Source organism: Myxine glutinosa, chromosome 5 (assembly GCF_964187855.1).
Source record: "Myxine glutinosa chromosome 5, kmMyxGlut1.1, whole genome shotgun sequence".
NCBI classification, from domain to species: Eukaryota; Metazoa; Chordata; class Myxini; order Myxiniformes; family Myxinidae; genus Myxine; species Myxine glutinosa.
This window is the reverse complement of record NC_136265.1, coordinates 32,839,307-32,853,387: the sequence shown is the minus strand read 5'-3', so window position 1 is coordinate 32,853,387 and position 14,081 is coordinate 32,839,307. Positions and strand designations below refer to the sequence as shown.

At 47.2% G+C, this 14,081-nt stretch overlaps 1 protein-coding gene across 1 annotated transcript in view; it reads left to right on the top strand.

Moving 5' to 3' along the window:
- LOC137428666 (uncharacterized) overlaps positions 1-14,081 on the top strand; it is a 136,670-nt gene that overhangs the window by 56,779 nt on the left and 65,810 nt on the right. The window contains exons 7-8 of the mRNA XM_078777272.1: positions 6,881-7,124; positions 13,688-13,842. Coding sequence (XP_078633398.1) covers positions 6,881-7,124; positions 13,688-13,842 — 399 coding nt within the window. The remainder of the gene's footprint in view (positions 1-6,880; positions 7,125-13,687; positions 13,843-14,081) is intronic.

Here is a 14,081-nt window from a genome sequence, read left to right as displayed (position 1 = left end):
GAGGAGAGTCCGACGGGTGAAGTACCAACCGAGAATGAAGGTGTGGAGGTTGATAGAGGTGACGGTGAGGGAGGCATTAAAAGAGAGGCTGAGTTGGGTAGAGGATGATGTGGTTGAGCTTGAAAGTGGTTGGATGTCAATGAAAGATAGTCTGCTGGGAGCCGTTGGTGAGGTATGTGGATGGACCACTGGACCACTGAGGCACTCAGAAACATGGTGGTGGGATGATGAAGTTGGAAAGAGGATTGACGAGAAGAGGAAGAAGTGCAAGGAGTGGCAGAAGGCGAAGGATGCATGTCGGAAAATGTTCGGAGAACGCTTGAATTCGGAAGAGGGTCAGAGAGCAGTATTGAGGATTGCAAAGCAGATTTTTTTTTTTTTTTTTTTTTTGATACAGGATCGAGGCTCGTGAAAGAGCCAACATTTGTCACACAAAAAATCAAACAGACACACAAAACATAATAAGGGTAGCGGTAGACAAGATGGGGAGAGAAGGGGAAGCACAAACACAATATTTGAGAGCAGGGACATCGGGAGATCTGTTGGAGGGCTTGGGGGGAGGAGTCGTGGGAGGGGGGGGGGGGGGGGAGGGGTGGGAGAAGTATAAAACACAAGGACTCTGCAAGGATTTCCAGGAAGGAAGTTGGTATTTCAAAAAAGTGAATCTGGGGTGAAATATGTGGGGGTAGAAAAGATCAAGGTTTTGAATGGGGGAAGATAAGAGATGGTGGTGAACAGCTGTTTTAAAGACCTTGAGGGAGGAGTGGGATTGAAGAGAGTGAGGGAGTTTGTTCCAGAGGCAGGAGAAAAGAGGAATTTAGGAGTGAAGGTGAGCAGAGAGTCTTGATCTTGGCAGTTTAACCACAAGAGGGTTGCAGGCAGATATTCTGCGACCTGGAGGAATATTTGGGGGACAGAGCCCAGAGAGAGCTGGGTGAGCAAGGCCGGAGAGGAGTCGGTAGAAGACAGAAAGACCACCAACCTGCCTGCGGTGAGTATGTGAAAGGCCCTCGGAGTTGGCTTCATCGCGGGAGATTCCAATGATTTTGTAAGCTTTGGTTTCAACAGCGTGAAGCCGAGCTTGGTGTGAGGCAGGAGCACTGGCCCAGAGGGGAGAACAGTATTCCATTGAGCTGCGGATGAAAGCCTTGTATGTGGTGAGGAGCTCAGGTGTGCCAAGGAAGGACTTCGCACGACGGAGGATGCCCAGTCGGCGACTGGCTTTGGAGGCCACATTTGAAATGTTGTTTTTCCAGGAAAGATCATGGCAGATTGTGAGACCCAAAAGCTTGAGTGACAGAACTTCTGGGAGAGGATTATTCAGAAAGTGGAAGGGAGGGTTGTCCAGCCGGTCTTTTCGGAGAGACATAGTAAGAGTGTGAGATTTGTCAGGATTGAAAGACATGTTCCACTTGTTTGACCAGTTTTTGATTTTGTCCATGTCTGCAGAGAGTGAGGAGGTTGCAGATTGCTGATCTGAGGGATGAGGAATGGAGCGACAGAGAGTGGAGTCATCAGCAAAGAGATTGAGATGATTTTCAAGAGAGTCAGAGAGATCATTGATGAAGACCAGAAAAAGCACAGGGCCCAGAACACTGCCTTGGGGAACTCCAGCCTGAACAGGAAGGGGAGATGAGAGAAACCCATTCAGGGCCACACGTTGACTACGACGAGAGAGGATGTCCGCAAGCCAAGCGTGGAGATTTCCATGGATACCATAGGAGGAGAGTTTGGTGAGCAGAGCGTGGTGCCAGACCGTGTCGAAGGCACGTGGTATGTCAAGGGAGAAAGCTCTAATTTCCTGTTTGGCATTGAGGACCACCATCCATTGTTGAGACAGCAGAAGCAGCATGACCAGAGTAGAGTGACCTGGTCTGATACCAAATTGATGATCAGAGATCAAGCCATTTGAGAAGAGGAATGATTTGATATCCGAAGCAATGATGGATTCCATGACTTTGCTGATAATTGGGAGAAGGCTGATTGGTCTGTCGTTGCTAGGATCTGTTTTTGCACCTTTTTTGTGTAAAGCGGTGATGTTGGCTGATTTCCAAGCTGATGGCAGATGACCTTGAGCAAAAGAGAGGGTGAAGAGAACAGAGAGAGGGAGTGAAAGAGCAGCGGAGCAGGATTTTAGGACCCGTGGGCTGATGCCATCAGGTCCAGTTGCAGAATCAGAATCAGAGTCGAGGGTTGACAGAAACTTTTCCGCCTTGTCAGGAGGAAAGGATGCAGAGTCCAGGAGCAGCTGGGTATGACTGGGTGCGGTGGGTACAGAGAGGGATGGGTTTGGGACACAAGATTTAGAGGCAAACATAGAGTTGAGGCATTCAGCTTTTTCACGTGCGGAGTCAGCTGTATAGCCATTTGAGGTAAGGGAGGGGATGGAGGGGGAACAAGCACCAGAAACGGATTTGACCAGACGCCACCAGGATTTGGAAGAGGGAGACAGGTTTGTGAGTTCGGTCTTGAGAGTGGAGAGGTATTGTTTCCTGGCTCTCCTGAGGGTGGACACACACTTGTTTCTGGCTTTGTGAAGGGATAAGATATTTCATTCTGTTGAATTTGCTTTCCAGGAGGCGAAGCCAAGTTGTTTCTGGGCAATTGCCTCACCACAAGATTCCGTGTACCATGGACGGGAGGGAGGGTATGACAACTGAAGACGAGATGGGATAAATTTGTGCATGGGAGAGAGCACTTTACTTTGGAAGAATTCCCAGGATGAGTTGATGTCAGAGGCTGTAGAGATGGGAGACCAGTCCAGATGATTGATGGCTGCTTGAAGACCGTGCCAATCGGCCTGAGTGAAATGCCAGACTTGTCGACGCTGAGGAGGCTCTCTGAGAATTGTCAGAGAGATGTCCACTTTAACAAGCACATGATGAGCCGATTGGAGCAGAAGAAGAGGAGCAGACATTTGCAAATGTCATAACCAAGTCTAGAAGAGAAGATTCTCCGTTGACTGAGATCCGGGTCAGGAAATTGACAGATTGTATCAGTCCCAGTGAGTCGCAGAAGTTCTTTGCTGAGGAGCCATGGCTGATGAGAGAGGTACCCACACCCAGCCAACTGGCATGGTGACAATTGAAATCACCACATATGAGGAAGAGAGAGTTGGGATGAGTAGATAGAAGTTGGTCCATATTATCAGACAGCAAGATGTAGACAGAGTCATCACTGTTTGGTGGATGGTACAACACACATATGAACAAAAGGTGGGAGGGAAGGGGAAGCCGAAGCCAGAGGTACTCCTGGGGGTGAGTTGGAGAGAGGGCAGTGCAGGGCGAATGAGGAAGAGAGTTTTTGATAAAGATAGCAACCCCACCTCCAGGACGAGGCTCAGGTCTATCATACCAGAGGAGAGAGTAACCCGGGAGAGATATTAAGAGACATCTTGAAGGAGGAAAGTTTCTGTTAAGCAGATCAAGTCTGGTTTGTTAGAAGCAACCTGTATGGAGAGATCAGTCAAATTTGAGCAAAGGCCCCGGATGTTTGGGGTCCATACCGTCAATGAAGAGGAATGGGGAGCATCGTATACAGAACAGGGGGGGGGGGGTGGGAGGGGTAGGGTAAGATGTGGAAGAGGTAGGGAGAGCTGTTGAAACTGTGTCAGAGATTTCAGAACAGCTAGGAGAAAGGGAAGGATGTGGTGGACAAAAGGTTTGATGGTGATTGGGTGAGGCACAGTGAGGTGTTATTTGAGGCGGGGTGAGGGGGGGGGGGCAGAGCTAGGCAGAAGGTTGGGGGAGATGTGGGAGGGAGTTGTGGGAGATATGTTGAAGGCAGCAGGAAGTTGGGGTGTGAAGAGAATGACAACAACAACAACATGCATTTTAAGGCCATTTTCCCTGCTAGAGCGGGGGTTAGCCTTGCGGTCCCCATGACAATCTTCTCCATCTTGCCCTATTTTCTGCATCTCTTCTTGTTAACCCCCTTGCCCGCATTTCTTCTTCTACCATCTTTAGCCAACTCTTTCTCGGTCTTCCCAGTCCTCTACTTCCTTCTACATTCATTTCCACCACTCTTCTCAACCAGTCACTTTCATCCTTCCTGAACACATGACCAAACCATCTCAACCTGTTCCTCTTCACAACATAAATCACAGGCTCTATTCCCATCATTTTTCGCAATTCATCATTTGTCTTACTCTCTCTCAACGATACTCCGCACATCCATTGAACCATTCGCATTTCCACCCTTTCCAACCTTCGTTGCTGCTCTACGTTCATTACCCATGTCTCGCTCCCATAAATCATAACACTTCTCACACATGCAGCATACACCTTTCCCTTCAGCTTCAACGACACTCCCCTCCTCATCAGCATGCCTCTCAGTTCCCGAAACTTCTTCCATGCACATCTCACTCTAACAATCGTTGCCGAGTCTGATCCACCTTCTCCATTCAGCATGTCTCCAAGGTAGCAAAATGTTTTCACACCTTCCAGCTTCACGCCGTCTCCAAGATCCAACTCAACATTTCCTTCATCTGCAGCTCCCTCTGTGCACACCTTACATTTGAATGTAGCTGCCACACTGGTTAATGACCCTCTCAGACCACTGCATTTTTGATGAACCCACTCAGCGCACATTGTACATTGAATAGAGTTCACTCCGACACCCTTCCTGCACACAGCACAGGGCCACTTCCCAGTTCTTTCCACCTCACGACATGCTTTACCACTTGCCATCACCTTCGTCTTTCCGATATTCACCTTCAGACCTTTTGTCTCCATACATTCCTTCCACTTGTTCATCTTTTCCTTCAGTCCATCCATACTTTCCGCAATCAACACCAGATCATCTGCATACAACAACTCCCACGGTAAACCCTCCTTTATATTCGGAGACAGCACCTCCATCACAGCTACAAATAGTAGTGGACTTAGTACCGACCCCTGATGCACTCCCACCTCCACCTCAAACTCACCACTGTTCCCGTCCTTCGTCCTTACAGCTGTGCGCACTCTTCTGCACATTGCCATCACTACTCTGATCAACCATTCCTCCACTCCTAACTTCCTCATTGCCCATGTCAATACTTTGCATGGAATCCTATCGAATGCTTTCTCCAGATCAACAAACCCAAGAAACAACTTCTTCCTCTTCTCCATGTACTTCTCCTGCAACTGCATCACAATAAAAAGCGCGTCTGTCGTTCCTCTTCCTGGCATAAATCCAAGCTGCATTTCGTTGATCTTCACTTTCTTCCTTGTCCTCCTCTCCAACACCCTTTGCAATACCTTCATTCCATGCTCCAATAACCTTATCGCTCGGTACGAGTTCCTAATCCACTGGAATGCGGCCTTCTTTCACCACCAGATTACAGATCTCTGTCATTCTCTTCACACCCCAACTTCCTGCTGCCTTCAAAATATCTCCCACAACTCCCGTCGGCCCTCCCGCTTTTCTCCTCTTCATTGCTTTTATCGCTTCCTCAACTTCCTTCCCAGTTATCTTCTCTGCCGGTCCTAAAACTGGGTTACTCTCTATGTTGCCATCCCATTCATGCTCTGTATTCAACAGCATTTCCATATATCTTTTCCATCTTCCTTTAATTCCATCTGGGTCCGCAACGATTTGTCCCACTTCATCCTTCAAGCAACTCACCCCCATCACATCACACCTCTCTTTCGCTCTCTGCTTTGCAATCCTGAATACTGCTCTCTGACCCTCTTCCGAATCCAAGCGTTCTCCGAACATTTTCCTGCATGCCTCCTGCGCCTTTGCTACCTCTTTCTTTGCAGCCTTCTTGGCTGCCTTATAACTTTCATGCTCTGCTGTTTCTGCTCCCGTACCCTTCGCCTTCTGCGACTCCTTGAACTTCTTCCTCTTCTCGTCAATCCTCTTTCCAACTTCATCATCCCACCACCATGTTTCCGAGTGCCTCGGTGGTCCTTTTGTCCATCCACATACCCCACCAACGGCTCCCAACAGACTAGCTTTCATTGACATCCAACCACTTTCAAGCTCAACCACATCATCCTCTACCCTACTCAGCCTCTCTTTTAATGCCTCCCTTACTGTCACCTCTTTCAACCTCCACACCTTCATTCTCGGTTGGTACTTCACCCGCCGAGCTCTCCTCGCACCTTTCACCCTTATGTCGCAGACAACCAAGTGGTGCTGTGAAACAGCCTCCTCCCCCGGGATCACCTTTGTGTCCCGGAGGTGCCCCCTATCTCGCCTACGCACCATCAGGTAGTCAACGGTTGCTGACTCTTTCCAAAGTTGCATTTTGGTCGTGTTAGCCCAAGATTGGAGCTGACGAAGCAGTAAATGGGAAATGTAGGTTTTGTTTTGTCGATCATCGTTTGTGTAAGGGCTATTGTTGTGATGGGATGGCAAGAAATCCCCTCCTTAAATATTGTCAGGCCGAGTAAGTACCAACCAGTCAGCACTGCACACCTCATGTTTCTCAATGTTTGACCAATGCGATCGCTCCACTTCATTCATGCAGTGTGTTTAAATCTCGAGATGAGACATCGAGGATTTCTTTGAAGAAATGAGCCAATCAAAAGCCGACATCAGTGCATGAAAAAGTACCAAAATTTACCATTTTAAGGAGGTTCTGTGAATGTTTGGGTTTAACCTAGAATTGGAAACGTTCCTAGAAGTCGTGGTGATAAAGGGGTGAATATTTTCAGAAATGCCCATGCTTGATGGGCTCAATGGCCTCCGACTGCATTGAAGTACCTCATGTGATTCCTTGTGTGAAAGTAAATCTCCAGAGGTGTAGCTGCTTTATCCTGTTGTGGTTTCGATCATCTTGGTGGGAATGGTTTACAACACGATACACCTCAAAAAGCGAAAACGATGTCAAAACAGATCTTGCAATTGTCTTGTTTAACGTGTTGTGTCATATCTTCCCCACTAACATCAGAACCCGTTGAGGAAGGACAACGTAGAACTTCCAAGCGTACCTCATCCAAAGGAACCTCATCCAAATGTACCTCGTCAAAACGTACCTCGTCCAAACATACCTCATCCAAACGTACCTCATCCAAACGTACCTCATCCAAACGTACCTCGTCCAAACGTACCTCATCCAGAATCATGTGAGGCTACGAGAAGTATTTGCCTCACGAGCCGACACGAAAGTGAGGAAATGTTGGTGGACAGTGTTGGTGAGTATGCAACAACAACCCCCCTTCCCACGCCTCCTCCCCCAAGCCCCCTCCCTCCCTCAGATCTCCCGATGTCCCTGCTCTCAAATGTTGTGTTAGTGTGCTTCCCCTTCTCTCCCCATCTTGTCTTCCGCTCCCCTTATTATATGTTTTATTGCATTCCTGTGTTTCTGTATCTTTATATTATTATTTATGCTGGTGGTGGTTTGCATGCAGCCTGTGGCTGTTGGGAATCATTTTCTAAGGGTGCGGCTGTGCTACTGATGCAATGCCCCCCATTACCAGTCAGCTGGTACTCAGTGTGCCGCCCGCGGAAGGTTGACTGGGTAGTTGAGGCAACCCACCTCGTGTTCATTCAATGGGTGACAGCGGCTTGAACTCAGGACCCTAAGATCTCAAGGCAGCCACCTTAACTGTGAAGCCAACACCAGGCTTATTATTTTATATTTATTCGTGTGTTTGAGGTTGTGTTTTTGTTCTGCACCTTGTTACGGATTCGGCACTTCCGTGGTTGTGGTTTTCATCCACTTGAGACATTTCTGGTTCTAGGTATTATGGTTATTGTTGTTTAAGGGAAATGGTTATTGTGGTTAAAAGGTTATAAGCGCTCATGGTAAAAAAGAGACAGGAAGCCGGATCGAGAACCGGAAGACGACGAGAGAGAGGAGGAAGAAGAAGGCGTGAGGAGAAAAGTCGAGGAAGACGCGTGTCTTGAAGCTCCGTAGCGAGCGTGATCGAACGAAAGCCGTGAGTAACCTTTGAGTCCTTGAAAGGAATTTCCTGCGATACGTGTTATCGCTGGAGGATTGAGAAACCTGCGTAGTCAGGTATAGGCGTTGAGGTTCCGAAGAATCCTCACCTGGGCGCTTCAACTCAAGTAAGAGCCGTCGGCCATTTTGAACCGCGCGCTTCGTTCCCCGAAAAAGGTGTTGCTGCGCGTCAGCTTTTCTCACCATCCGGTCGTCTGCCGGGGATGTGTGTGCACAACAGCGGCGTTTGAAGATTACGCTGCGGTTCGCTGATTGAACGGTGAATGTGCACGTCTGGTTCGCGCCTTTGGGATTTCCCTTTTCACCGCCAGTTTACGGTTGGTTTGGACCATGTGACTGTCCACGCCTTGCCTACGCCTCATTACTCTCCTCATCGCCTCATCGCCTCATCACTACTCGCACGAGGGGATTATCTTTGAGTTATAGAGACATTGAGGAGTGTTCTTTTTAATTCACTGGGAGTGCAGTGAGTCACGTTACTTTAGCTGATGGTACCATCTTAAGATATATTGAGTGCACTTTGATTGCTCTGGGTTGTACCGTTATTCTTGTGTGTGATTTTTAATACAACATCTGTTCATTTATAATCCTTGGTGTGGCTTCACTATTGATTACTGACACAGAATAACATATTTTTCTGCCGTGGCTCCTCTCGGGGTTCGGAGGTATACCGAGACCAGGAGGTCGGGGAGGAACACGTAACAGAAATTGGGGGCCCGTCCGGGATTAAAAATTCCATAATAACATTCGTTCGGGATTGACCCAGATTGAAATTGGGGGCTCGTCCTGTGGAGAAATTGGGGGCTCGGCTTTGCTGATTAAATTCCCTAAATCTCGTACTGTGGATTAAATTCCCTAAATTTGGTCTGGGAAAGAATTCCCTTACATTCCCAGAATTCCCAATTTTGGAAATTTTTCCAACATTCCTCAAATTACTTTTTTAAACGGAAAATTTCTGTGTGAAGGTAAACAGGTGTTAAAGGATAGTCACCATGGTGTTTGACGCAGGAAAGTTTGCGGCGTCCCCTCGTGAGGCACAGTTCCAAGCATTAAAAAAATCGGACCTCTTGGTATTTGCCAGACATTTTAGCTTGGATGTCCGAGTGAATATGAGGAAAGCAGAAATGCAGAGATTGGTGATAGAATCTCTGGTGGGACAAGGAACATGGGAAGAGGTAGCCTTGGATTGTTTACCCGAGGAACAAGAAAATGTGGAGCTCCGGAAACTGGAGATGCAATTGCAGAGCCAGGAAAGGTTAGAAGAGAAAAAAAGCAGAGGAAAGAAGAGTTGAAAGAGAACTCCGGGAAAGAAGAGAAGAGAAAAAAAGCAGAGGAAAGGAGAGTTGAAAGAGAACTCGAGGAAAGAAGAGCAGCACAGGAAAGAGAACTCGAGGAAAGAAGAGCAGCACAGGAAAGGGAACTCGAAGAAAGAAGAGAACAGGAAAGAGCAGAGGAGAGAAAAGCCGAAAGGGAGTTAAGGGAACGTGAAATGGCGCTTCAGCAGGAAATTAAACTCAAGAAGCTGGATTTAATGAAAGAACGGGGAGGGGTACCATCCATGCCGACTGGTTCGACACCTAGTCAGAACACCTGGGATGTTGGCAGACATGTGAGGCTGGTTGCACCCTTCAATGAAAAGGAGGTAGCCTATTTTTTTTCACACTTTGAGAAAGTGGCTCAACTGTTAAAATGGCCTGAGGAGTCCTGGACCATGTTAGTGCAAAGTGTTCTAGTGGGTAAAGCTCAAGATATTTATTCGGCTTTACCGATTGACCAATGTGCAGATTTATATGAGATAGTGAAGAAAACCATTCTCAAAGCCTATGAATTGGTCCCTTAAGCTTACCGGCAAAAATTCCGGAATGCCAGGAAGAGGGAGAGTGAGACCCATGTGGAGTTTGCCAGAATGAAAGAAACCATGTTTGATCGGTGGTGTGATTCAAAAGGGGTTGGGAAAGACTTCAAACTATTGCGACAATTGATCCTGGTGGAGGAATTCCAACAGTGTGTCCACAAGGACATTAAGTTGGAGTGTCGTTGAAGCTGAAGGGAAAGGTGTATGCTGCATATGTGAGAAGTGTTATGATTTATGGGAGCGAGACATGGGTAATGAACGTAGAGCAGCAACGAAGGTTGGAAAGGGTGGAAATGCGAATGGTTCGACGGATGTGCGGAGTATCGTTGAGAGAGAGGAAGACAAATGATGAATTGCGAAAGATGATGGGAATAGAGCCTGTGATTGATGCTGTGAAGAGGAACAGGTTGAGATGGTTTGGTCATGTGTTGAGGAAGGATGAAAGTGACTGGTTGAGAACAGTGATGGAAATGAATGTCGAAGCAAGTAGAGGACGGGGAAGACCGAGAAAGACTTGGCTAAAGATGGTGGAAGAAGAAATGCGAGCAAGGGGGTTAACAAGGAGAGATGCAGAAAATAGGGCAAAATGGAGAAGATTGTCATGGGGACCGCAAGGCTAACCCCCGCTCTCGTAGGGAAAATGGCCTTTAAAATGCATGTTGTTGTTGTATCCTGGTGGAGGAATTCCAACAGTGTGTCCACAAGGACATTAAAGTACATCTGGAGGAAAGGAAAGTACCAAAGTTGTATGAGGCAGCAACCATGGCAGATGACTATGCCTTAACACACAGGATGGGGTTCCACAAACCTAACTTCTCGCCTGGACTTAATCAGGGGAGCTATGGTACATCCGGTGCGGAGAACGAAAATTCATGGGGGCGGCCTCGAAATGACTATGAGGACAACTCTGATACCACAACTTTTAGAAATCAGAAGACGACAGTTCCAAGACAGACCTATCTTCCGGGGGGCTCGAGGCAGACCACGAGGTTCTCCTCCGGGCCACTTGCGCTTTTTGCAAGAAACCTGGACACTTGAGGTCCCACTGTTATGCTCTGAAAAGGGAAAATCAGGAGTGGAATCCGACGTACAACTCCGAATGCAATGGCAAATGTGAGAAATCGCCCTCAAAAGGGTTACCAACCATTTATTTCAGAGGGGTTTGTGTCACTGGATGGAGACTCGACTAACCAGAGACCTGTTAGGGTATTGAGGGACACAGGAGCACATCAATCTTTAATGCTTGAAGGCATTTTGCCATTGTCAGAGGAGACGGCAACTGGTGATAGTGTTCATTTACAGGGGATTGGTGGCTGTGTTAGAGCTCCACTTAATGTCATCCATTTGGAGTCTGATTTGGTGTCAGGACCGGTCACCGTAGGTTTACAAGCCACTCTTCCTGTGGAGTGGAGGGAGTATCTGTTGTTATCGGTAATGATGTGGCCGGTGGTCAAGTTTCTGGTAACCCGATGGTTGTTAAAAAGCCCAGTAGGGAAAATAACACCACACCCGTCGGGGATGGCGGCAAATTTGGCAAGCTATTTGTAGGTGGACTGAACTTCAAAACAAAGGAAGAAGTTCTGACCTCTGTCTTCAGCAAATATGGACCGCTTTTGGAAGTGCGGCTGGTAAAAGACAGGGAAACGCAAAAGTCAAGATGGTTTGGCTTTGTCACGTTTGAAAACACAAAGGATGCCAAAGAGGCAGAGAAGGATTGGAATGGCAAGGATTTGGATGGTCGGACCATAGCCATAGAGAAGGCAGGCCGTAGGCGTCGAGGGGGCTACAGAAGAGGAAAACGTGGCGGTAGTTTTGGTGGTGGCCGCAGTCGATATTACTATGGAGGCTCCCAGAGTTACGGCAGCTCCCAAAGGAATGATATCAGGGTTCTGGCCGAGAAGGAGACCGCTATTCACGTGACTACAGTGATAAGCGGTCCAACCGTGATTATTACGAAAGTTAGAAAGAGTTGAAGCACTGAATGCTGCGGAGCAGCCGAGCCAAAATTCCTACACGGATTAACCGTGAACGCCACGTTCTTAAAGGCGTCCATGTAGTGAACTTTCCTACACGGACTAACCGTAAACTCCATGTTCCTAAAGGCGTCCATGAAGTGAATACTTCCAGGCCTCACCACCCAACCACCATGGAACCTGGCTTTCAGCTCGGCCTCCCGGGAAAACTACTACAGATTTGCTGGCCTTTGGGTTTTTGATCACAACCCCTTAACCTTCATTCAAAAGAAACAAAAAGTAAAATCAGAGGGTGATGAGATGGAGTTTGGCTTTGCAGGAGTCCAACTGGGAAATTGAACATGTAAAGGGCAGGGACACTGTCGTTGCTGATGCTTTGTCCAGAGTGAATTAAATTTGGAAATCTCCGGGGGTTGTGTGAAATTTTGTCGCTTTATTTTTGGGAGATTGATAATTGTTGCTCACGGGAATTGATGATTTGGGTTGTGAGTTTACTTTTGTTTGTTTAAAGAGTTTGCACGCAAAGAAAGTTTTCGCTGTGTTCAAACTTTCTTTCTTGAGGGGGGGAAGTGCTACGGATTCGGCACACCCGTGGTTGTGGTTTTCATCCACTTAAGACATTTCTGGTTCTAGGTATTATGGTTATTGTTGTTTAAGGGAAATGGTTATTGTGGTTAAAATGTTAAAAGTGCTCATGGTAAAAAAGAGACAGGAAGCCGGATCGAGAACCGGAAGACGACGAGAGAGAGGAGGAAGAAGAAGGCGTGAGGAGAAAAGTCGAGGAAGACGCGTGTCTTGAGGCTCTGTAGCGAGCGTGATCGAACGAAAGCCGTGTGCAACCTTTGAGTCCTTGAAAGGAATTTCCTGCGATAGGTGTTATCGCTGGAGGATTGAGAAACCTGCGTCGTCAGGTATAGGCGTTGAGGTTCCGGAGAATCCTCGCCTGGGCGCTTCGACTCAAGTAAGAGCCATCGGCCATTTTGAACCGTGCGCTTCGTTCCCCGAAAAAGGTGTTGCTACGCGTCAGCTTTTCTCACCATCCGGTCGTCTGCCGGGGATGTGTGTGCACAAAAGCGGCGTTTGAAGATTACGCTGCGGTTCGCTGATTGAACGGTGAATGTGCACGTCTGGTTCGCGCCTTTGGGATTTCCCTTTTCACCGCCAGTTTGCGGTTGGTTTGGACCAAGTGACTGTTCACGCCTTGCCTACGCCTCATTACTCACCTCATCGCCTCTTTTCCTCATCGCCTCATCACTACTCGCAGGAGGGGATTATCTTTGAGTTATAGAGACATTGAGGAGTGTTCTTTTTCATTCACTGGGAGCGCTGTGAGTCACGTTACTTTAGCTGATGGTACCATCTTAAGATATATTGATTGCTCTGGGTTGTACCGTTATTCTTGTGTGTGATTTTTAATACAACATCTGTTCGTTTATAATCCTTGGTGTGGTTTCACTATTGATTACTGAAACAGAATAACATATTTTTCTGCCGTGGCTCCTCTCGGGGTTCGGAGGTATACCGAGACCAGGAGGTCGGGGAGGAACACGTAACAACCTTTATATTTGCACGTCTGCATGTGTGCACACAAAGGACTGCTTACATCATAAAGGGCATTCAAAAGGTTCCAGAATGTGATACTTTCAACGTAGTGACAAACGAGAAGGGCACTCGGTCGAGAGCATACCTCCACCAGCTTGAACAGCTTGTTTTGTATCCCACTGATAAGCCGGATATGGATTGGACCTGAACCAAAATCGAATCGGCTTGTTCTTGTCACCCAACAAACTCGTCCACTAAATTCAGTCATAACTCGTGCATAACTTTTTTTTAATATCATGTTATTTGTCGCTTTTCGTCCGATCTCTCAATGGTGAAGAATCACTTGAAAATTAAATAATTCTCGGATCCGAATCCATTTTCAGATCTTCACCAAAATCGAATCTGTTTTTCCTTGTCACACAGCTGAAAACGAAGCATTCCAGACACATTTCAATGTCGCTCCATGTAAATTTGCTTCCAATGGGGGATTCGACAACGTTCGCAACCCTACAACTTCGCGAGATACAACTACAACTTCGCAAGCTACAACTACAACTTCGCAATACTACAGCTATCAGGTAGAGTTTGTTCGAAAATGCGCATGGCTCCGTGGGAAAAAGGTTTGTACTTGTGTTATTTTTGATGGTTAAGATTTCTCAAGGGGCCTGAGTACATTCCGCATGCATGATTGATGAAGAAACGAATAAATATGCTTAAGAGGCTCGGTGGGTAACGTGTGAAATATGGAGAGTAAATTAAGACTGATGCAACCCACACAAAGTTTTGAATTATCGGAGGGTTAACTAAATTTTATCCC